The 23,095-nt window shown below is 37.8% G+C and overlaps 1 protein-coding gene across 4 annotated transcripts in view; it reads left to right on the top strand.

The window, feature by feature from the left end:
* The window catches only part of LOC134226119 (unconventional myosin IC), a 146,748-nt gene that overhangs the window by 100,379 nt on the left and 23,274 nt on the right, over positions 1 to 23,095 (top strand). For 3 of the 4 annotated variants that reach the window (XM_062706688.1, XM_062706689.1, XM_062706687.1), the window contains 2 exons: positions 17,048 to 17,198; positions 17,444 to 17,559. In XM_062706688.1, the coding sequence (XP_062562672.1) occupies positions 17,073 to 17,198; positions 17,444 to 17,559 (242 nt within the window). In that variant the 5' untranslated portion in view covers positions 17,048 to 17,072. Of the gene's footprint in view, positions 1 to 15,885; positions 16,134 to 17,047; positions 17,199 to 17,443; positions 17,560 to 23,095 lie in introns of those variants that run through there. The other variant, XM_062706686.1, reaches the window with a different exon arrangement.

Here is a 23,095-nt window from a genome sequence, read left to right as displayed (position 1 = left end):
CTTCTTCAACTAAAACATAGCTTATTCAGCATAATTCCTTTGTTGGGCATTATGCCCATCGGACCATCTACTGGTAGAAAGGAATAATCGCCAAACTTCGTTGCAGATGTCTCCGAGCAAGAAGGAGGATGCAGAACGCCCGCAACGACGTTGAAAAAGAAGAGCACAGGCCTGTGCAGCGCCGTAGCGTGTGCTTGACCAGGTTGACCCCCGCCAAGGGCGCCAGGCCTTTAGGGGGCGCCGAAATCCAGAATGATGACAAATCTCATCAAGGTTTTTTTTACGCGGTTGGATGGATACCACTTTAATTTTCTTCGATTTGTTTGTAATTTGTTTGGTGAGGGTAATTCATTGTTTTATTGATGCTGAGGGTCTCAATCGGCTAAAATCAAACCATGTAAAATACCTTGATAAATTCTCTATTTTATCGGTTCAAAGTGTTTCAGATTCAAGCTTTTAACAGACATTTCCCTCGGGGACTACATCCGCAATCAACCGTTTGACTTATTTTCGAAAGGACTTTTTTCGTCAATAATTGATACAGGTAACAGAACATAGGCTCAGGGAGCATCTTCACTGACTTCTTTTTATGAAAAATATATTAAGCTCTTTTAGTGGAATGTATTAAACCGTCTAAGACGAATTAAGTACTGTCCATTTAATTCCACCAGTTAACTGGTCTACTTTCCGTCTACTTTTTATGATTTACTTGATGAAAAAGGAAATGAACAGGAAATATAAATTAAGAGAAGCTTGGAACAAGTTTATGGGTAAGAAGCCCTAGGACTTCAACACACCAAAGGCAAACATAATGTAGATTTTAAAAAAACGCGTATAATTTTTGTTCGTGATTAAGAAATCTAAGCCGTTTCCAAGTAATAGATACTCGGATGTAGTGATAGGGAGTTTGTTTTAATTTGAGAAAAATTCGGACCATAACGATCGCATTTGATCCTGTGAAATTTTCGATTCATTTAAACAGACAATTGTATAAGGAAGAAAATTTATTGGCCTAACCAATTCAACCAATGCCACCAAACCACCGATAGGCCTACTCTAGGAATTGATATATTTAATTCGAATAGGCCCGAAGTTGTCTTTTTTTATACGACTTGGTCAAATCGCTATTCTTACCTTACACTAATTCTCTTCAAGTTGAATTAGCTATCTCAGTCTGAAGAATCAGGACGATGCTTTTTTACTTGTCCGAAGTTGCAACTGTTGTATGTTAGAAAAGAAACCCAATCTTTAAATTACTTTTCAAAATTTCACAGAAAGCGAGTAGAGTAGTTCTTTCAAACCACCGACCAAGGTCTAATGGCGATTCCGAAGGTCTTTCAATCCACTTCAAAGTAGGGTTCTTCTTGTTGCGACTACGTCCGAAAGTGATCCAACCACTGATCGGCACAATTGAGATGAATTTTATTGGCCTAGCTAGATCCACTAGTGCGTGAATTCACAACAAGGAAGTCTGGATTTTGTGTTACCGACACGCACTACTGGATCTAGTTTTTTTTTATTTGCGTAGGTTTATTTAATCCTTAAGAAAATTGTTGAAATTTCTATAAAAAGGATTTTTAGAAATGTTCTGACCATTTTTATGGAATTCATAAAGCAAACATTTATTAAATCCACCACGCAAAAAATGTTGATAATAAAAGAAAAACAGCTCCTATCATGCCATTTGTTTTGAACATGCATGTAAGTAAGGGGCGTCCAATAACGGTTTCGCCAAGGGCGCTGGGAGTCCAAGCTACGGCTCTGGGCCTGTGTTTATAGTGAATGTAGCTGCGCCTGTTTTCACATCACGAATCAACAGTCTGGCCGTCGCCAGTGAGGCCATTACCAGCAGTACGGATGAACCCGGTGTCTCTAATCAGGAACTGGTCATGGCAGCAACAAGCCTAAAAACCAATAAGGCTCCGAGACTAGATGATATAGATGATATATCAATAGATGATATCAATAGATGATATATCAATCTGGTCTTGAAAACGACGATGCAGGATATGTTTCGCACCACAATGCAGCAGTGCATAGACGAAGGATCGCCTTCACTTTAACATCTTATACGGTATCATATACGATCTAGTGTTGACTGGGAAGTTACTCGGGGATCTATTTGGGAGGGTAAACTTCTGGAGAGGGTCATTCTTAACCGGCGGCGATCCACACAGAAGACGAAAACGGTTGATAACCCGTTGCAGTTCGTGTTTCGGAAGAGTAGGTCTATTGTTAACGCCACCCAGTTAGTCGTCGAAGCAGCTGAAGCAGCCAAGAAGCAAAAGAGAAGAGGAAACCACTAACCACTACTAACGTTAGACGTGAAACCTTGACCGATGATGATCGACGATCGGCTCAACAGGCACTTCGATTATACTTGCGAGAAGGCAGCTAAAGCGATCACAGCTCGGCGATTAGTAGCAGTAAGAGGAAACTCCTGGCCAGCGTATCCACGTCAATACTCTGATACGGAGTTACCGTCTGGGTGACTGGAGTTATCACGAGGACCAAATCTAACACGGCTCAATAGCGTATCGGACGATATTGATGGATGCGGTTTGTGTCATAGTATGAATAGCTCCCATAAAACTTCTATTGAAATAGTATAGTATGTAGTTCGAAAGGAAGTCACGGGGAAGGCACGGGGAAGTCAACATCTACCGGACGCAATTCCTATCGGGCCATTGATGTTTCAGGAAGTATCTGTACAGATTCGGACACGCAGAGTCCTTCCTTTAGTCCGAACTGCGAGAAGACACCGGAACACATAATTTTTGACTGTCCACGATTCGAAGAAGACAGAACAAAGTGGGATCTCAGCAAGCAGTGCTCGTAATATAAGCGTCGTACAACAAATGTGCAAGAACGAGAACACGTGCAATGAGGTGGGTAGAGCGATTACGAAATTCCTGTTGACTCTGAAGCGAAAATGGCGTGAAGTCCATAGCGTGTAATTTTCAGAATTTTTAATTATGTAGGTCGGAGTAGGTTTTCCCTGGATTTTTTTATTGACGCATTCCCCGCGTAAAAAAGCGACTTCATTGTGTTTATTTTGATCCGAAGTTTTGGTATCTATATGAGTCTTTTTCGTCTAGCTAGAAAAAGTTTTTTTCTCTTCTTTATTGAAGAGGCTTTCAGCTCTTGGCTGGTTCACCTTTTGTTAGTTAGAAAAAGTTGAGGAACAGATCATAGGGTTACTGTTCCTGGACTTCATCTCATAGCTTCGATATTCATCCCACTAGAAACAACGCAACAAAAAGGAATTCGATTTGTTTCTTATTTTTGTGATTTTTTTCACCAGTGAGCACGCAAGTTAACAAAAAGAAGCAATGAAATTGGTGCCGTAATTCTTTGTTTCGCGATGAGATGAATATATGTTCAATGAGATGGAAAACGGAGCAGTTCCCCTATATAATAATAATCAGTGCACATGCTATTGTGGTCGACCACCATATTTATCAACTCTATGATAGATGCCTCTAGTTAATATGCAGTACTTTTACAAAATACATACCTCACCGGAGAGCAGACGATTGTTTCTGGTAAAGATGCAAAACTACAACAGCTAGGTACCATGCTTCCATATCACTCATCGTTGCCAATATCTTTACTATTACGTAGTAACTTTTCATTTGAAGAACTGTAACAACACTTCTAACACAGAGCTTCTACTTCATTTGCTTCTAGTCTACGAGTAATGTTGTGGAAAGTAAGATCAACAAAGGTTGAACATGGTTTTACTTGCCGTAATAATTTGAACTATATTTACCTAGATTTATAATGTGATTCGTTATTCAGAAGATGTTACTCATTACGTACTTTGTCATGTTTCAATTACTCAATTGTAATTTAAAAAGCGTGACTGATAATGAGCCAAGTTGTATGTATGTATATCATTCATCATATCATAGAATTCTTCATCGACCGGCTGAAAGCACTGATAACAAAGCCAATGCACTGCTAAATAAATGGTAGTCATCGTTGACGGTCTCAGTCAAGTATACCCAGAGCAGTCTAATGAATATATGTGCGAGTAACTACAACCACCGCCGCCGTCTCTCTGGTGTCTTGACACGGTGTAATGAGATAAGGTGTTAAGTGGTTTCCGGTAGTTTGAATAAGCGATCTGCGGGATTTCAGGTGGAACATATTGCTTGCACGAAAGCTTTCCACATTTTTCAATTATCCGATGTAAATCATCATTTTTTGGTACGGTTCATTCACTGCGGTACCTGTACCTGTATATATTGCTCTTCAGTCGTATGCTACTGTCCAGATAAAATAGATTTTTCATAAAAGCAGAAGGACAAACATTTTAAGATAGCAGACTAAAAAAATCCATATAAAAGTAACATCCGGCTGGTTGCTGTTAAGTGTAAAGCACCTCATGAAATCTAATGTAAAGTGGTATAAGAATCAATTGCCAAGATTATTTCGCCAACAATATGTCAATAGTCTTCATCGTTTATTATTATCAGCACTTGACGGTAATCGACACCGCCGGATAATTGATGATATTGGCTAATCATAAAACACGTGCCTTGGCCAGCGTCATCCTTATTGGAAACAGATAAAGTCAGGTACACAAGTATTATTAGACCAATCGATGCCAATCACGCTAGCACTTCGGGACGCTCATTGGGCTAGGCCAGACAACAATCTGGAATTTTTAGTTCGAAGCCGTTTCTGATAAAGAATTTGGGACGTTGATCATGGACAAAATGAATTTTGTAATTGATTAGGTAACATCATCAATGCGATTTAATACCAATAAATTTTCAACAGGGGCCCTCCTTAGCCGTGCGGTAAGACGCGCGGCTACAAAGCAAGACCATGCTGAGGGTGGCTGGGTTCGATTCCCGGTGCCGGTCTAGGCAATTTTCGGATTGGAAATTGTCTCGACTTCCCTGGGCATAAAAGTATCATCGTGTTAGCCTCATGATATACGAATGCAAAAATGGTAACATGGCTTAGAAACCTCGCAGTTAATAACTGTGGAAGTGCTTAATGAACACTAAGCTGCGAGGCGGCTCTGTCCCAGTGTGGGGATTTAATGCCAATAAGAAGAAGAAGAAGAAATTTTCAACAGAATCATTTTCTACACGCTGATAGAGATATTTGATATTTGGGTTACAATATGAAATAATATTCTCATAATGTAGTGATTTTACAGCAAACAGAGATGTCCGATTATCGATCGATTAATAGATCAATCGATGACCAAGCTCAATAATCGAGTAAATTTTAATCGATTGTCTACATCTCAACAATCGAGATAATCGATTAGTTTGCTTCGATTAACGCAGTGATTGTTGCATAAATCTATGGATTCTAATTCCATCTCACAGTCTTTACTAAACCTAAATTGAATTTTATGTGTTCCCAATTATTAACGATTTGTTATTACTAATTATAAGCAATAATTCTGGCAATATCATTTCAATATTGCTGCAACTCACGGTAAATGTGAACTCTCCATGAGTCTATACAACTCGATTTCCACTCATGAAAGCACATTATGCCATACTAAAAAAACAATTCTCGATTACTGTTATGGTTCTTCCAAACAGTTTCCGATGAGCCAGATATATCCTCATAATAATCGGTATCGATAGAAATCCAAAACCTAGGAAAGAATTTATGGCTAAGAACATGCAAAGTAATCTGAAGTGGTGTAAGTACATAACATACTGTTTAGTACGTCTAAATACTTAACAGTTCCTCCGGAAATTATTCCGAAAGTTCCTCCAGGAATTCATAAGAAAATAATCAGCGGCGACAACATATCTTAGTGACACACAGGTCTAACATAGAACTAAAGATCTAATCTTCAGGACGCTTTGGAGAATCCCGAATGCCTAAAATAATTTGAAAATGTTGTAAATGGAATCACTTATTTCATGCATCATAAATTCTTTGGAATATCACCTCAAGCACCTCCAGGAATTCCTGCGGAAGTTCCTCCAGGAATTGAATTCCTGCAGAAGTCCCTAAAGGAATTCCTACGGCAGTTCTTTTAGGAATTCCTGCTGGAGTGCCTTCATGAATTCCTGCGGAAGTTCCTCCAGGTATTCCTCCGGAAGTTGCTCCATCAAACCTCTGAAAGTTTGTCAAGGAATTCCACAGGAAATTATTCCAGGAATTCCTCCGGAAGTTTCCTAAGATACTTATCGATGTAAAAATATTCAACAATTCTTATACGGTGGGAAGTGTTTTGGAAAATCTTGAAGGTCTGCAGTAGCTTGAATAAGTAAGGAATGAAGTTTATGAAGACTTATCGGCAGTGTTGGTAAAATAATTCATACATCTCAATCATCGAGTCAATTCGGCGCGAGCATACTCGTTTGCGAATTTGAAGAAATGCATCACGCCTGAGTTTTTTCAAGCTAAATCGCATCGTTTCACTTTTTTGCCAAACAATAATTCCGCTTCAAAAAGCGTTTAAATTCATTGTGGGGGCAATTTATTGTTCACACGCGCGCCATTGTTTTAAGTGACAAACGTCAATTCACTATTTTCAAAAAAGGAGAACAATAGAAAACCTACGTTGATTCAAATGGATGAATTCACTCAGTCATATAGTTTTTGGTGCTAAGTTGGGTGCGTTTCAGTTCACGATAGATTTGAATCGTTCATGAGTTTTAAGATTTTGAGTTATTTCCTAATACTTCTTAGCGGTTCTATTGCGGTATTTATTGATGCCAGAATATGTAATTGGTTTCATAGATCTATGTAATGATTTATATTCTAGAACGAAAAATCTGAAAAAATTCGAAAATGTATTCTGAATAAATGGATATATTCATGACATGTTTATAATCTTGAAACATTGTGTTTCTCGATATGTTTGCTAGAGATCTTAGTATTTGTACTACGGAAAAATATCATTCCTTTTTTTGTAGAACAACAGCCTTCAGGGTAAACATCGACTTGAGCCACCTAGAAATTTTATCCGAACTAGCTGAAAATTTGACAGGTGACTTATTTTAGCATGAGAATTGTGATTCTGGGCTGACCTGTTGAATTTTTAATACTTTTTAAAAACATGAAGAGGTTTTATAAATATGTAGTGAAATGAATAACAATATAATAGGATATTATATCAAAGTTGATACAGCAACCGTTCGCTAACTGTCCCAAAACACCAGCCCAGTTAAGAACGCCGCTTTTCAACTGGGCTGACGTGGGAAATGGGAATTCGCGATGCATTGTTGTGATCATGTTTTACATGAAGCTTGAAGAATATACCATTCAGAATTCCCTTGTCACCGAGTCTTTGTTGATTTTTGACGGATAACTGCTTTTTAACTGGGCTTTGGCCCAGTTAGCAAACGCCAGGGTAAAAAAAAACAGTCCAGGTAAAAAGCGCCCAGTTAGCGAACTTTACTTACTTACTTATGGATCCTGTACACCTCCGGTGGTGCAAAGGGCTGACTTGAAAGATCTCCATCCTGAGCGTTGCCCGGCTATCGCTTTAACCTGTTGCCAGGTTAGATTTCGGTCGACATCTTTTATTTCTTTATTGAGGCTTCGCCGCCATGAGCCTCTGGGTCTGAAGTTAGCGAACTGTTGCTGTATTATTTTGTTGGCTAAGTAACTAGGAGCCTAGTTAGGAGCCGAAGTTAAGTCGTCGGGATGTATCTTTTTTGAAGAAGAAGCTGGAATTCATGTAAAGAATTTTATTATTATTTAGAATGTTATTAGTATCAGATAGCAGACACGTGCCAGGACATCGTCTACATATAGGTTTCATAGCATATTGTGAAGTTTTCCTGGTGAGGTTTGATGTTGGGCTATTGAAATGTAAAATTAGTGGAGGTAGCACCTATAGTGGGGGTAGTGGTGTTTTAATGAGATTTATCCTAATTAGGCCGATACAAATATTTAATTAACATTTTGTCCTACTGGTCTCCGAAATGTCAAGGGGAGGGATAATCTATATAATAAAAATGAAATGGTCTGTGTTCGTATCCGCATAACTGAAAAACGGTTAGATGGATTTTCTTCATTCCTTCAGTCACGTTCGTTACAGTTTCCGACGGGTTTATATGATTATTTCCTTATGCGAAAATCATAATAAAGTTGAGTAAATAATGAAAAACTGAAATAAAGATATGGAAATTTCGCATGGGCAGTTCACAACGCGCATTTTTGCCTTCCTTTGGCGATCTTCCTGTGGTTCTACACTAGAGAAAACAAAAGAATCGGCTGGGTAGCCATAAAATTCGAAATCTTGAGTAGATTGGTCGTCGGATTCGGATTCTTCTTCATTCCGTCTCCTTTTACTTCTTGTTCCTAATTCGTTACTACGTCTCACCGAAATCGGTGACAAAACATTCGATGACGACGACAAAAGTGGTGCTTCTACAGATGACGAAACTGGTGCTGCTTCTGGATTTCTTACTGGCGACAAAATGAGTGCTGGATCATGCATTGGGGTCGCTGAACTCTCATGTGGGAACATTAAAGTTCCTTTACGGCGAGAGTTAGAAGAGCTGACGCTTATGCGCCAACACTATCCTTCCCCCAAGAGAAATCTGGAAGTAGCATCAGAAACCTGTTTTAAAAATGTGGCTGGCAACCATCTTCTGATGTCTGTTGGGTTAATGTTTTTGTAGAAAATCTGATCTCCATTCTTGAGCTTAGTAAATGCGTCAGGCTTTTTATTTTTTACTTGCGTATTAGTAAAACCAGAATCATCATGCGAGTTAGTCAAGTGGTTTCTTAAATTGTTCTTAGGATTAATTAGGTCCATCAAAGTTTTTGGCTTATAAGACAGTAATCTTTCTGAAGAAAATTGGCCTTTGTTGTCTAAGCAAATGTTGCGAAAGTTTGATAAAAAAAATAAGCAATTTGTTCTTCAACATCTAAACTTCTGATCTCCGAATCCAGCGTAAACTTTTTCAAAACGTCTTTTACCAATCGAACTGTTCGCTCTGCTTGTCCATTGCTCTCCGGATGGTATGGTGGATTTTTCAAAAAGGTTACAAAATTGTCGGAGTTGAATGGTGGTCATCCATCCGTAATAGACTGGCCCAGGTTACAGAAAGTCGTCCGATTCTACGGGGCACCCCCCAGGATTTTGCCGTTGGGTAAGAAAATCAGCTCTGTCTACAAGACCATTTCAAGCAAGAGAATTTGTTCAGTAATAAGAACTTCCGTGTGTTCCTCTCACTACCATTGTTCACCAGTTCAAGAAGAGTTAGTACGTATTTAAACCCCTAACTCGATTTTTACAGCAGTCAGTTTAGCCTAGGACCGGGTACCGAGGTTTTTTAACTAATTGCTTGAAAAGTTGTTTCCGCTGCATACAGTTTAGCTTCAAACAAGAGGAATTCGAGGCTTTCAACTGTCTGCAAGGTAACATTAATTATGTTTTATTTCTGAGACTGCTGTTGGTAGCGAGGACTAAATACGATGAATCCTTAATTACCACAACTTATTGCCCTAGCTAGAAGAATAGATTAGGCTAGGGCTCTGTTTGGTATATCTTACACCGCAACACACTACGTCAAGGTGATCTACCGTGTTATGGGAGATAGGTGCAGATAGTAAAATGCATGCCGTAAAGGAATTTATGAAATTTCTTTACGGTGCTCACAACTGCTAACGCCTCGAGATGCAATATAGGGTACTTTTTCTGGGCACTGTTTAAAGCAAAAGAGGTAAAGCATATTGGTTTCTCCTCGTCCTCAACCAAATGTGCAATTACACCTCCTAATCCATAGCTACAGGCATCTGTTATTACAACAACTGGCTTATACGGGTCAAAATATTCCAAAAGGTTTGGGTTTAAAAGAAATCCTTTACAATCATTGAATGCTTATTCACAGTTGTCAGTCCAACAATACGTCACGTCTTTCTTCAAAAGGTTGTAAAGGCAGCTGATGCGAGATGATAAATTTGGAATGAACTTCAAATAAAAAGTTACAAGTCCCAAAAACGCCTTTAGTTCTGAAACGTTCCGTGGAGCTTTTGCTTCACGAATAGTTTTAACTTTATCAGGACAGGGAAGCAATCCCTTGTCCGTTAAAACATGCCCCAAATAAGGCAAACGCGTTACAAAAAATTTGCATTTCTTTAGATTTACCTTTATGTTGGCTTTAGTTAGCCTTTCTAAAACCACAAAAAGTTTCTTCTTGCACTCGTTGAAGTTTTCTCCCGCTATCAGCAGGTCGTCCAAATAAACTGTAACGTTCTCCAAACCACAAAGTACTTGGTCCATGACCTTTTGAAACATTGCAGCGCTAGACGAAGCTCCCTGTGGGAGTCTGTTGTATGTATAGAGGCCCTTGATGGTATTTATTACCATGAACCTCTTCGAACGATCGGTCAAAAGTAGCTGAGTATAAGCACCCTCCAAGTCCAACGAGCAGAAAATTTTTGAACCCGAAAGTGTAGCAAAAAGATCCTGAGCAACAGGCAAAGGGTACGTATTTGGAAGCAAAACTTTATTGATAGATACTTTGCAGTCTATCATCAAACGAATATTTTTATCCTTTTTGACATTCGCTGGCTTCAACTGGTGTGATAACTTTTTGCTTTTCCAAATCTAACAAATAATCGACAACTTGCTGTCTCAAACGCAACGGAACCTAATAGGCTTTTTTAAAAAAGAATGTATCTTCCTTCAAGATTAACTCTCCTTTATAACCAACTATCGGACTAGAAAAATCTTTGGTGAAAATCGTCGGAAACTTACTCATTACTTCATCGACAACTGTTTGCTCGTCAGTCACGTCAATGTTCCCAACCATCAACGGAGGATTGTTAAATGTGTTTCGCCATCCTAAATAGAATTCGTCCAGCCATGTACGGCCAACCAGAGGGATGAAATTGTTCTTGCACCGTAAAACAACCATGGTTAGCTGTTTCCGGTTCCCAGCGAGCTGTACGTCAATACAAATTCTTCCAACTACATTCAATTTGTTTCCGTCAATAACAACAAGGTTGCATCGCTGCAGCTCACAGCTTTTGAAATTTCTCAAATACAGCTCTTCTAGAATAACGCTCTCCGCTGATCCACAACCAATCTCCATGGTTAGACGCTTTCGATTGATTAAAACCTCTACATAGCAGGGATCACTGATCTTGTTGACTGACGAGATCATGAGACAAGGCATGCCATCAGAATAATCTGAATCTGAGTCTAAATCTTTCTTTAAACGCTTAAACAGTCCTGAATCTTTTGTACTGGAAGATGGTTTTGGAGAATTAAGAAATTTAACACTGACTTGGTTCTTACGCGGGCTTTTTCCATGCAAACGGTAGCAAAATTTCCTTGTATGTCCAGTTCGCTTGCAAAAGGAACAAAGGTAGACTGGTTTACCTGACCTTGCGCCTCTTTTGCCTTGGTATCTACCATTGCTTCTACTCCTGGACAAAAACGATCGATTTCTATCAAAACTACGGTTCCGGCTTCGGAATCTACTCCTAGACCGCGAAGCATCAGATCGGTTACCCAATCTGGCCACTAAACTAACGCGTCTGTCATCGTCGTGTTTCAATTGCTTCGTCCTACAAGCCGATATCTCCGAATTGAGAATCAACCGTTCTGCTTTAGCAGCAGACAAATCCTCTTCATCACATAACCGTTTCTGTAACTGAACATCGTTCACTCCAATTACAAGCATATCACGAATCGCCCTTTCTTTGAATTCTCCAAAATCGCATCTTTCAGCCAAATTCTTGACTGTAATTACAAAATCCTGTAGTGACTCGTTTCTACCTTGCCTTTTTGTCCAAAATTTGTAACTATGCACAACAGCTGAATCTTTCTTGTCATAACGTTTTTTAAGTTCATCAGTCATTTGTTTATAAGTTAAATCATTGAAATTCTTTCCTGGGAATAGCCTTTTAAGTTCTGTGAAAATCTCTTTTCCACAGACTGCCAGGAATGACGTTTTATAACGTTCTTCCGGAAATTCATTATGTTTAAAAATTCCAGCTGTTCTTGGTATTGGCTGAATGGCATAGAGTAAGGGACGAAAGGATCGGCAATCGACGTCAAGATCATCCTTCCCAAAGAAACGCACAAAATCAACAAAAAATCAAAATTAAAATTGGCCCAATTAAAACACAAAATTAAAAAAATAAATCTCGCTAAAGAGTAAAAACGTAAACAAAGCCACGTATCTGTTTAAACAATGCACTCGATGATCCAAAATAAAATGCACTCCACCAAATCCAAATCGTCACCAAAACAGCACACAACAACAAAATCTGCTCGAAGTTTTCTCCGTCGAAGCACTTCTAAAAAAAATCATCACAGTCCATTGAAATAAAGTTTACAAAATATGAAAATACGAAAACATGGGAACAACATAGTTTGAAAGTATTGAAACATAAAATATTCAATATGAAAGTATAATTTGAAGTTTATATGAAAATATGATAATAGAACCGGTGCCATCGAAAGTGGTACATGTTACATTGAGTAAATTTTTCAGGAGACGCATTTTCCCAAAAACATCGAATAATAAATTCATATTCGCAATTTTTTGCAACTAAACTGTACCAACATGTTATGACTGATGTGCCTATAGGTAGTAGTGAAAAATAAGCGAAGTTCATGGCAAATTCCAAGTTTATTGAAGCAAATTGCACATGTACCACTATTATTGGGAACAAAAGGAAACAGAAACCGAAAATCGTTGACAGTAAAAGTGGTACATGTACATTTTTGAAATCATTCTTAACAGCAGTAAACTATCTTCAAATTGAAAATAGGATTAAAATCTTATGTTATGTTATGTTGCCGAGTTTTCTTTTAAATAAGCTGATTTTAGTGGGTGGAATTGTACATGTACCACTTTTTCTGGCAACGAAATGGTCATTGTGATATATACCAGAAAATAAAATGTGCATATCTCCAGTTTTAGTTGCCAAAAATCTCTTTTTCGTTATTTCCTTACAAGATCTTTGCAAATAGAAGCCGTTGGTGTAAAAAACTCAAAATTGACAAAAATGGTTTATGTACCACTTTCGCTGGCACCGGTTCAATAAAAAAGATAAAAAACATAATAATATGACAATTTTAAGATAGAATAATAATAAAATATGAAATAGATGCGCGGCTATGAAGCAAGACCATGCTGAGGGTAGCTGGGTTCGATTCCCGCCGACGGTCTAGACGATTTTCGGTTTGGAAATTGTCTCGACTTCCCTGGTCATAAAAGTATCATCGTGCTAGCCTCATGATTAACGAATGCAAAAACGGTAACTTGGCTTAAAAACCTCGCAGTTAATAACTGTGGAAATGCTTAATGAACACTAAGCAGCGTGGCGGCAATGTGCCAGTGGGGGATGTAATGCCAATAAAAAGAAGAATACGAAAAAAGATAATATAATATAATATAATATGATAAACAGGGGTCGCTTAAAAACGACGTCACATGTTTTAGAGGGCGTCTAAGATTTTGTGACAGTACAAATACTACGAATACAAAAAATCTCAAAAAGAAGTGGACATCATACTTGAATAACCTCTAATCGATTTTATAGATTAATCGATCAGTTACTGTCGATTAATTAAAGCAATCGAGTGGCGTGAGAAAAAAAATCGATTTCTCGTTAATTGATTAATTAGCAATATCGGACATTCCCAACAAAGCCATAAATAGTCCATCTTCGAAACCACGTGCTTTTCCTAGTATTTTTTTTCAAGAGATGAGAGAAATAGTGGTAGATAATTTGCTGAAATTGCAGCATTGTACAAAAATTAATACAACAGATTTGGGCTTTCGAAAAAGGGATTAGAAAAAATATGTGATGAATATTCAATTTTATTTTCCTAATATATTATGTTCATCATGGCCACAATTCATCATGGTGGATTGACCCCCCTGGTCATAGTTCAAAAGCTCCATTTAACAAATTGCATTCAACCGTTGCGATTCTGTGATTCAAGATAATGCGATAATAAATAATAAATGAATGTAAATATGTAGTGTGGCCTATTATCCCAGGTACAATATTTTGACATTTTTATCTGGTTTTGTTAATCTCTTTCTATTATTGTACGGGAACGGTTTCATCTTCTTCTTCCGTGACCCTATGTTCCAATGGTAACTAAGCCAGCTAACGTGTTTTTGATATTTTAACAATTACTTATTACATATACTTATTTAGTTTAGCAATTACTTTTTTTTCTCAGAAATTTGATTAGAATTAGATTCGCATACTTTTCTCACAGCGTTCACCATTTCTAGGATGACCAATGACCACGCTTTTTCAGTGTTCAAGGCTTCCCCAAACAGTTTGACGTAATGTTACTGTTTTATATGTTTTATCTGCTACTGAGCTTATCACTTTCTAATCTTTGTTTATTCTTGAACAGTGTTTTTATTATTAACATTTACTTCTTTTTATTTTTTGGTCCCACATTTTCTACTGAAACATGGCCGGCTTTTCAGCTTAGTTTTCAAATTGACTGAGTCTGAGTCATTGCATCAACGGGTACACTGTATCTAGAGGGAGGCAAAAATCTTTCCCTCCGAAAAGATTCTGAACCAGACCGAAGATCGTACTTGCTGCTTTTGAATTGGCACGTTAAGAAGAGCCAATTTAATAGCTAATATTGATAGTTTCATGAACATCAAAAACTTGAGAACAATCAACACTAGACTATTGAAAAGGTGTACGTGACATCCGAGTCACGTTTCAGTATTGATAATTATAAACAGACTCAGATATCGTCGTCACATATTTTCACACTTGTTGAAGCCATTGTGTGCTGGGTACCTAACCTACGCACTGTTTTGATAAACACGTTATCAACGGATTAAATCAAAAATCATACAATCACACAGTTTGTTTACAAGGCTATTGAACACCAAAGCTCTCTGCGCTGTTATCGATTCGTATTGCCAAGCACACCGTCCAATGCGAATGGTTCCAGTCCAGTATGTCATAATAGACTGAAACTCAGTCGTTCCCCGTTTTATAATCGATGGCCATAAATTCACCATCGATTGCCCAGCCGGACGAGCAGCAGTAAAACAAAAAGATACCGTCGCAAACTAGATCTAACGAGGTGTGAAAAATTTGCATAAAATTTCCTGGCCCCTGGCGGTTATGGCTGAAATGTGTTAATTGATCGAGACGGCTTCTGTTCTTGTGCGGTTGTTTGTTTTTTTTTTGCTTGTTTTATCACACTATAATGTGATCGAAATACACTGTACTAAGGTTCTGTCTCATTTGGAGAATTAAACTGAATTATTGAAATGTCACTTTTAAGTTTAATTTCAGTTTAATTCTCCAAATGAGACAGACCCTAACAACAGTGATTCTTTAAGAGAATTTTATTAAAAATGGATACACACTGTTAGAAATAATGTGGCTTTAATTGAATTTAATTAGTTTTTTTTATTTTATCCACAATCCATTTCAAAGCCAAGAATTTTAAACAAATAACAAAACTCTTTCCAACAAGTGATGTAAACTGCCTTTCTCATACAAAGCCGAGTCAAACCTTAGTTGGCCACAATTATTATCATTGGATTAAGATCGTTTAATAATTTGTTTTGTACTAAGAAAAATAGTTTTATTTTACATTAAAACATAAACAAAAAACCTAGATTGCCTTTCTCGCAAATTATTTTAAAAAATAGATACAAAAATCAAAATACCACACACATACAGGCAGCATCTCATATCTAAAAATACCACGCTACAAAGTTTTAAAATGAAAATAATGATTAAACCCTATGGATGATTAATAATTCATAATATTGTAAACATCCATTTAAACAATTTTGACCGTTGTGTATTACAGATCCATCTGAATGTGCTCTCCAAAACACGAGAGTGTGTGCAGGATAGCAAAAGTATGCGGTCCAGCCAAAGGAATTTTATTTTTGTGCACAATCAACTGTTTATCAGCTGCTGTGTATCCTCGGTTCAGTTCAGAAAGATACGACAGCCGTAGATGTTCGTCGGCGAACAAACCACTATCGAATTGTGAGAAAAAATGCCTAGTCGCTGAACAGTATCCAATGGTAGCGAAAGTGCTTTAGCGATAAATTGTGAAGCTGTAGTGAATTTATCTAAGTAAAATATAGTTTTATTTCACGTTATTTATAATTCTTAAATGTGCAAGCTGTGCCGCATTCCAAAGGTCTTATAATGATGTAAGTAAAATGATAATATAAAAAAAACCAAGAGATGTTCAAATTTGGTACAGAGTTAGGATTTTCTTGGAAAGTAGTTTCACCAAATAAGGGTAGTTATGACTTGTAGGGTTAGGTTAATTAGTAAAATTATTTTGGATGTTCCGAAAAAAATCGAAACGCAAAAATCACCTTATATCTGCTGTAGCTAATTAGATGATTGTATAATTCTAATTAACTATCCAAGACTGTTATATCAATCAAAGGAAGTTCCAATCCAAACAAACTAAAACAATGTGAATTTTCCACCGAGAAGGTCATCTTCCGGCAACCGATGAATGGGTGCGTTCGAGTACGTCAACCTGCTAAAGCAAAGTCCCCATTTACACTCTGCAAACTGAGCTGGTGGATGCATTTAACGGATTTGTTCACAAGGGAGCGTTGGGCTTATCTAATTACATTGCGAGCTGCTTTTACTTTCGCGCTCATCGGATAAGCTCGGGTGGGCTCTGCTGAAGACGTTATGCGACGGTAGCCGGCCGGTGCGGTGTGAGATCACAACAGAAGATGAAAGAGGAAAACCGCCAATAAATAAGTGTACGGATAGCAACAATTTCGACCATTGCTATAAAAGACGTATTTATTTCAACTCGATTGCATCACAAGTCTGTTGGATATAATTGTTTTACGTACATATTGGATACTGTGTAATTTAGACATTTTTATGTTTGTGTTACAGATCTGTACAAAATTATACAAAATGACCTTTGCCAATAATTTCCGGTGCATTGGGGCGAGAACAGTAAAATATAGCAAACTGAGTTATTTCATCACATCCGAAGACTATTCGATAATCGCTTATACGCTAGTACAGTTTTCTTTTATTGCGACAGTTAAACTAAACTACCATTCCATTATTGAACTTTTTCTTACAGAAACCCGTCAAAATTCCGCACCACCATGGAACGGGGACTTCATGATCGGGACCGGGTGGGACTGCAGGATCAGGTCCTACTCGAAAACTACCAAAGCGAGGATGCCTTCATTGACAACCTGAAGAAAAGGTTCCAGGAGAATCTGATTTATGTAAGTTTCGATTGCTGTTTTACTAACCATGGAATATGATACCGTGATTTAAGTGTAAGAAAAAGCGAGGGTTACCGTTGTTTCATGTCATAATCCCGAGTGCCATCAATGTTTGGATTACATCCCAGATCGGATTACAAACATACTGCTCGCATATAATCGTATCACTGCGTGAAAATGTAGACTTAGACTATTTGATGCAACTTATTTATGGTGTTTTTCCTTTATGCTTTCGATCTCGACAGACATACATCGGGCACGTGCTGATATCCGTTAATCCGTACAAAGAGCTCCCGATCTACACCGAGCAAGATGTTAAAGAGTACCGGAAGCGACACTTTTTTGAGGCACCCCCACATGTGTAAGTAGTGCTTGGTTGTTATGTGTAATGGCGTTGTTTGATATGCTTGTTATTGTCATTTTCCGTTTCCTTTTCTTTGGTGGCACTAATCACTCTACCACTTCTAGAATTTTTGTTTTTCAAATTTCTACAGTTCTTGTTTGAAGGTTTTCCGTACCTGTCATTGCATGAATTTGTATCTTTTGATATTTTTCTGCACAGCTAGAATTGATAATTGCAAAAATAAATAAGTAAAAGTACCCCGTCTAAAGATTTAGACAATACCCGGGCAGAAGCCATGGACAGAATAGCAAAACATGATATGGGCTTGATTGATATAAGAGATAAAATTTATTTATTTATTTCGTCAACCGACGTAGACTAGTACATATACAATATACATGTTTTTTTTTATTTTCCTAATGCTATAAATACGGTATTATAGTGTTTTAAAATATGTCCCGAGGTGAGTCAGCCTAGGGCTGAAAGCCTCGCAAGTAAAGGGCTCCTCCAAAAATAATGGGCCCTCCTTAACCGTGCGGAAAGACGCGCGGCTACAAAGCAAGACCATGCTGAGGGTGGCTGGGTTCGATTCCCGGTGCCGGTCTAGACAATTTTCGGATTGGAAATTGTCTCGACTTCCCTGGACATAAAAGTATCATTGTGTTAGCCTCATGATATACGAATGCAAAAATGGTAACTTGGCTTAGAAACCTCGCAGTTAATAACTGTGGAAGTGCTTAATGAACACTAAGCTGTGAGGCGGCTCTGTCCCCAGTGTGAGGATGTAATGCCAATAAGAAGAAGAAGAAGAATAATAATAATTAATCATCTGATTGAGGGGTCAGAATTTTGCATAATTTGTACGGCAGTGATTAATTAAAAATGTATGCCGATGACGTAGTTGTCGAGATGGTATGTAGAAATTTAATTTCGATAAAATGTTTGTTGAATCAATACGCTGCGAGACTATATCGTTAATAAATGAAACCATTGCAGTTTCACGACTAGGGTGGTCTAACCGGTAGTACCGAAACCGGTAATACCGGTATTACCGGCCAATTTTGGGTACCGAAAATACCGGTATTAGAGGCGGAAAATACCGGTATTTTCGGTATTGAAAATTTTGCTGGCAGTATAAAAAATCTGACTTTTTCTTCAATGAACATTGTTGATATCGTCCAGAATTTTCCCGCAATGTATGAAATTTTGAAAACGGTACGAGAAGTAGTAGTTCTTTTCCGTAGATCACCTTATTTATTTATTTATCAGACTAAGGCCGGAGTGGCCTGTGCTGCACATAAAAGTCTTCTCCATTCAGCTCGGTTCATGGCTGCACTTCGCCAACCACGCAGTCTGCGGAGGGTCCGCAAATCGTCCTTCACCTGATCGATCCACCTTGCCCGTAGATCACCTATGAAAAACGATTTTCTGCAAAAATATGTCCGTCCTGAATTCGGAAAAGAATTTGAATTAGTGGCTGATGCCAAGGCACGCTGAAATAATTCAAGCCCTCGAACATGTTCAAGCTGTTGTGGAACTACTGCTCTGTGAGTTCTGCACTCTATATGAAGCCGATGTGGTGTTCCAATTTACGTTGGAACTATTATCAACTCAAGCCACATATATTTCCGCCAATATTTCGATGCATTTAAGAAATGAATCCAAGAGAGAAGATCCAAATACGCCGATCTTTTTGCTTTTTTGAATAATTCTGCCGTGAAGCAATTACCGTGGGGCATCGAAATCCGTACACTTAAGCACCTTAGTATATGAAAAAGTCATTAGAAAATAGGAATCGAATGTAAATAAAACGTTTGTCATTGACACAGGAGCATGGAGGCTTCTACTTTTGAAGTGTTTCGCATTTACTCATTCAAAACTACGAAAAACGTGATAAAATAATGAATAAAATCAACTACTCCTGACTCGAAATCCGTCCACCGTGGACGGACTTCGAATCAAAGGATCAAAATCCGTACAGCTATTTTTTACCGAAATACTTAAATTGAAGCAGTCTGATTGACTGTAAATAGTTCGATACGCACCTTGAGATCCATTCGACTTGTATTCCGCTTATCTTATGTAATTATTCGCAATAAGCAATTAAAACACAGATACTTTTGGAGCAATTATGCTCTACCCGAAAACAAAATGGTGGCAAAAACTCCGCGTTTGGTGGGTGGCGAATTGTTTTTGATTTTTGTTTTTGTTTGAATTTCAAAGCCTTCTTCCCATTCCTATGCCCTAAAAGCTTTCTGTCAAGAATCTGAACAAGATAAGATAAATTATTTCTGCATTAATTACCTTTAACCCCCTTTAATTGATTGATATCTCATGAGGTGGACGGATTTCGGTCCCGCACGGTAATCAGGAACGATTTTGGCATTTTCTTCAAGGCATCCAGAGCTACTTAGATTAAGCATGCGTATGGGATCTTGAAGCGTCTAATCATTCCTGATGCGATCGTTGAAACTGAGAAAACGACCATACGACGATCGGTACAAAGAAGATGCCTCTATGAATATTTTTCTGGTTTTTCGGTTAAAGAACAACTTGTGAAGAGACTGTAGCAAAGCAAAACACTTGCGTTGCTGGTGGCAAATACGTTGACGCCGGGATCCTTGCATACAATCCGTAAGGAATTCTCCTACTATGAATCGGAAGGGATTACGGGCAAGTATTTGACACTGATTTTCGACGGTCTTGGAACCATTCGTCCTACTTCGGTTGAACCAGAGAGGGCATTCTCAGTAGTTGGCAATATTGCTAACAAAATCCAATGCGGATTGGGAGATGAGTCGCTCAGTATGTAATGTCTACTTAAGTTTCGCTTTGCCCAGCTCAACAAGCAATGATTTTAACATTTGAAGTTTGTCAACAAATGTTGTTTTTCATCCAGAAGTCCAAATCAGAAGATTTTTTCTTTTACTACCTGAAATTTTCACAAAAACCGGTATTCTACCGGTATTACCGGTATTGACTTCATCAAATACCGAAAACCGGTATTTGACAAAAATGGCCAATACCGACCACCCTATTCACGACGCTCTTTCAAAGATTGAATGTTTATAAGCTTGCATCGTGCCTCATATGATGGAAGTGGGAATGTTGTCCAACCCAATTTACGAAGAGCAAATAATAGGAATTGTTTTTGTACTGATTCTAATCTTTCTTCGTGTGTTATTGAAAACGGAGACCATACAATGCAGCAATATTCCAGTATCGACCTTACATAAGCAATATATAATGTTTTAATTGTGTATGGGTCATGAAAGTTATAGCAGAAACGTTTTATAAAACCCATCATATTATTTGCTTTATGAATAATGGTGTTGTAGTGGTTGATGAACGTTATTTTGGAGTCTAAGATAATTCCTAAATCCCTAACTCTATCGCATTTTTCTACAACCTGGTTTCCTAATGCAATTGATACATTTGAAGATGTTCTTTTTCTGCTGAATGATAAGGTTACATTTTTTTACATTCAGTTGCAATAGGCTTTTATTGCACCATTCGTAGAATGTGCATACACAGGATTTTGTTTTTACACGATTTTTTTTGCTCGTGTTTTTGATCGTGTGACTTCAATTTGCCACCAAACTCTTCGCAACATGTTTCAAAAAATCCAGAATAAATCAAAGAAAAATCACATGATAATTAATATACGTTAAACATTTAGGATGAGTGGAAAATTGAGAAAATGTAAATCGTGTAAAAACATAATCCAGTGTATTTCGTTCTGGAATATGTTGAGGTCATTTTTATTTCCTTTATTCCCTTCAGCTTAGCATAGATCTGCATAGATTAACCATTTAAGTTTGTCAAGAATGAAGGAAATGTCGTTTACATATAGGCTCCAAATGAGAGCCCTGGGGAACACCGAAAGTGGCTTGAATGGGGTTTGATCTATTGTTGTTAAATTTTTATCAGTTCAGTTAAGTAGGATTCAAGCCATTTGAGTAGTCTGGCTCAATTTCAGTTTTTTTTTTCAATTTGATTAGAAACATGGGTATATCTATGCGATCAAATGCTTTACTGAAGTCAGTATAAAGAACTTCTACATGGTTTCCTTTATCCATTGCATTCAGGGTATAGTCAACAAATTCAAGAAGTTTAGTTGAACTTGGACGCCCTTTAAAGAAGCCATGCTATGCGTCTGTTATTCGGTTCTTTACTTGTTTGAATAATTTTTCGTTTACTATGGCCTCAAAAAGTTTTGAAATGCAAGAGATAATGGCTATTCCACGATAATTACGTAGGGTAAGACAGTATAATATGCCCCCCCCCCTAAGGCAACTCCTTGATAACTTTTCAACGCAATTTATGCAAACTTTGTGTTATTTGGTAGTCCAGGAAGTCGCAAATGCATTGCCCGTGAGTAGTCATATAAAAATATTACAGATAACACGTAATAAAGCTTTTTTGAAAAGTCGTGAAAAAATGAATTTTAAAAAGTGCCTGGGCAATACGCCCCACCTCAACCAAAGACGTTTAATAGCCCTTCATTGGTATTTTATCAATCCCATAATAAAAAGGCTGCAAATCCTTATGCGCTTGACATTAAAAAACCAACATAGGTCCATTCAAGCAGGTGTGAATTACATTTCAATATTTCCATACAATTTGGAAGCAACTGCTGCAGGCTCGCTGCGCTTGTGTCCAGTTGGTAAGGGCATATCGTCCTGCCTACACTGGGGCGTTTTGGCCAGTGAAACATGTTTTCGAAAATCGTTACATTTTTGAAGATGGAAGCAATTTTATATCATATTAACCACCGAGAAAAGTAATTTTGTTGCCCAACTGAGTGTTCCAGTGCAAGTTTTGCGGACAGTATGCCAGAGTCGCTCCAGAATGTTGAGCAAAAACATGTAAAGTTACATCAAAACTGTAACTTTTTGTATTTTGCTGTTATTTTCATTGTGTTATACAAAAATACTTCCACATTCACATAGTATGATGGGTTTACAAATACTTATAGGTACCAACTGGTTTTGACCCTTTATTAGTTATAGTTTTCTAGAAATCAAAGGGGGGCGTTTTGGCCAGGTGGGGCGCATTATACCGTCTTACCCTATGTCTGATTTTTTTTCCAGATTTGAAAATGGGTATCAAAAATGAGTTTTTCCATATATTTGGGAATTTTCCTGATTCAAGTGACATATTAATTAGCCAAAATAATGGAGTGGTTAGTTCAACTGCTAGGGTTTTCATAAATATAGGAGGGATTACATCAGGACCAGGACCTTTCGAAGCATCTAAACTACGTAGGGCCTGCAAAATGTCATGGACATGAAGTTGATTCACTCCAATATCATTTGAAAAGTCTGGGAAAAATGCAAAATAGTCGCGGTCACGATCATTTTCAGAAAATGTAGAATAGGTTTCCTGGAAAAAATCTGCAAAAAGATCACTGTTCTTTCCGAGCTATCCCCCACGTTTACGTCAAGATGCATAATTGATGGAAAGTTATTAGATTTCAGTTTAGTTTTTACGTAATTAAAGAAGTTCTTTGGACAGGACTTTATTTCGCTCTCCGTTTTTGAATTTTAATCTT

Source organism: Armigeres subalbatus, chromosome 3 (genome assembly GCF_024139115.2).
Source record: "Armigeres subalbatus isolate Guangzhou_Male chromosome 3, GZ_Asu_2, whole genome shotgun sequence".
NCBI classification, from domain to species: Eukaryota; Metazoa; Arthropoda; class Insecta; order Diptera; family Culicidae; genus Armigeres; species Armigeres subalbatus.
This window is presented reverse-complemented; position numbering and strand designations above follow the sequence as displayed.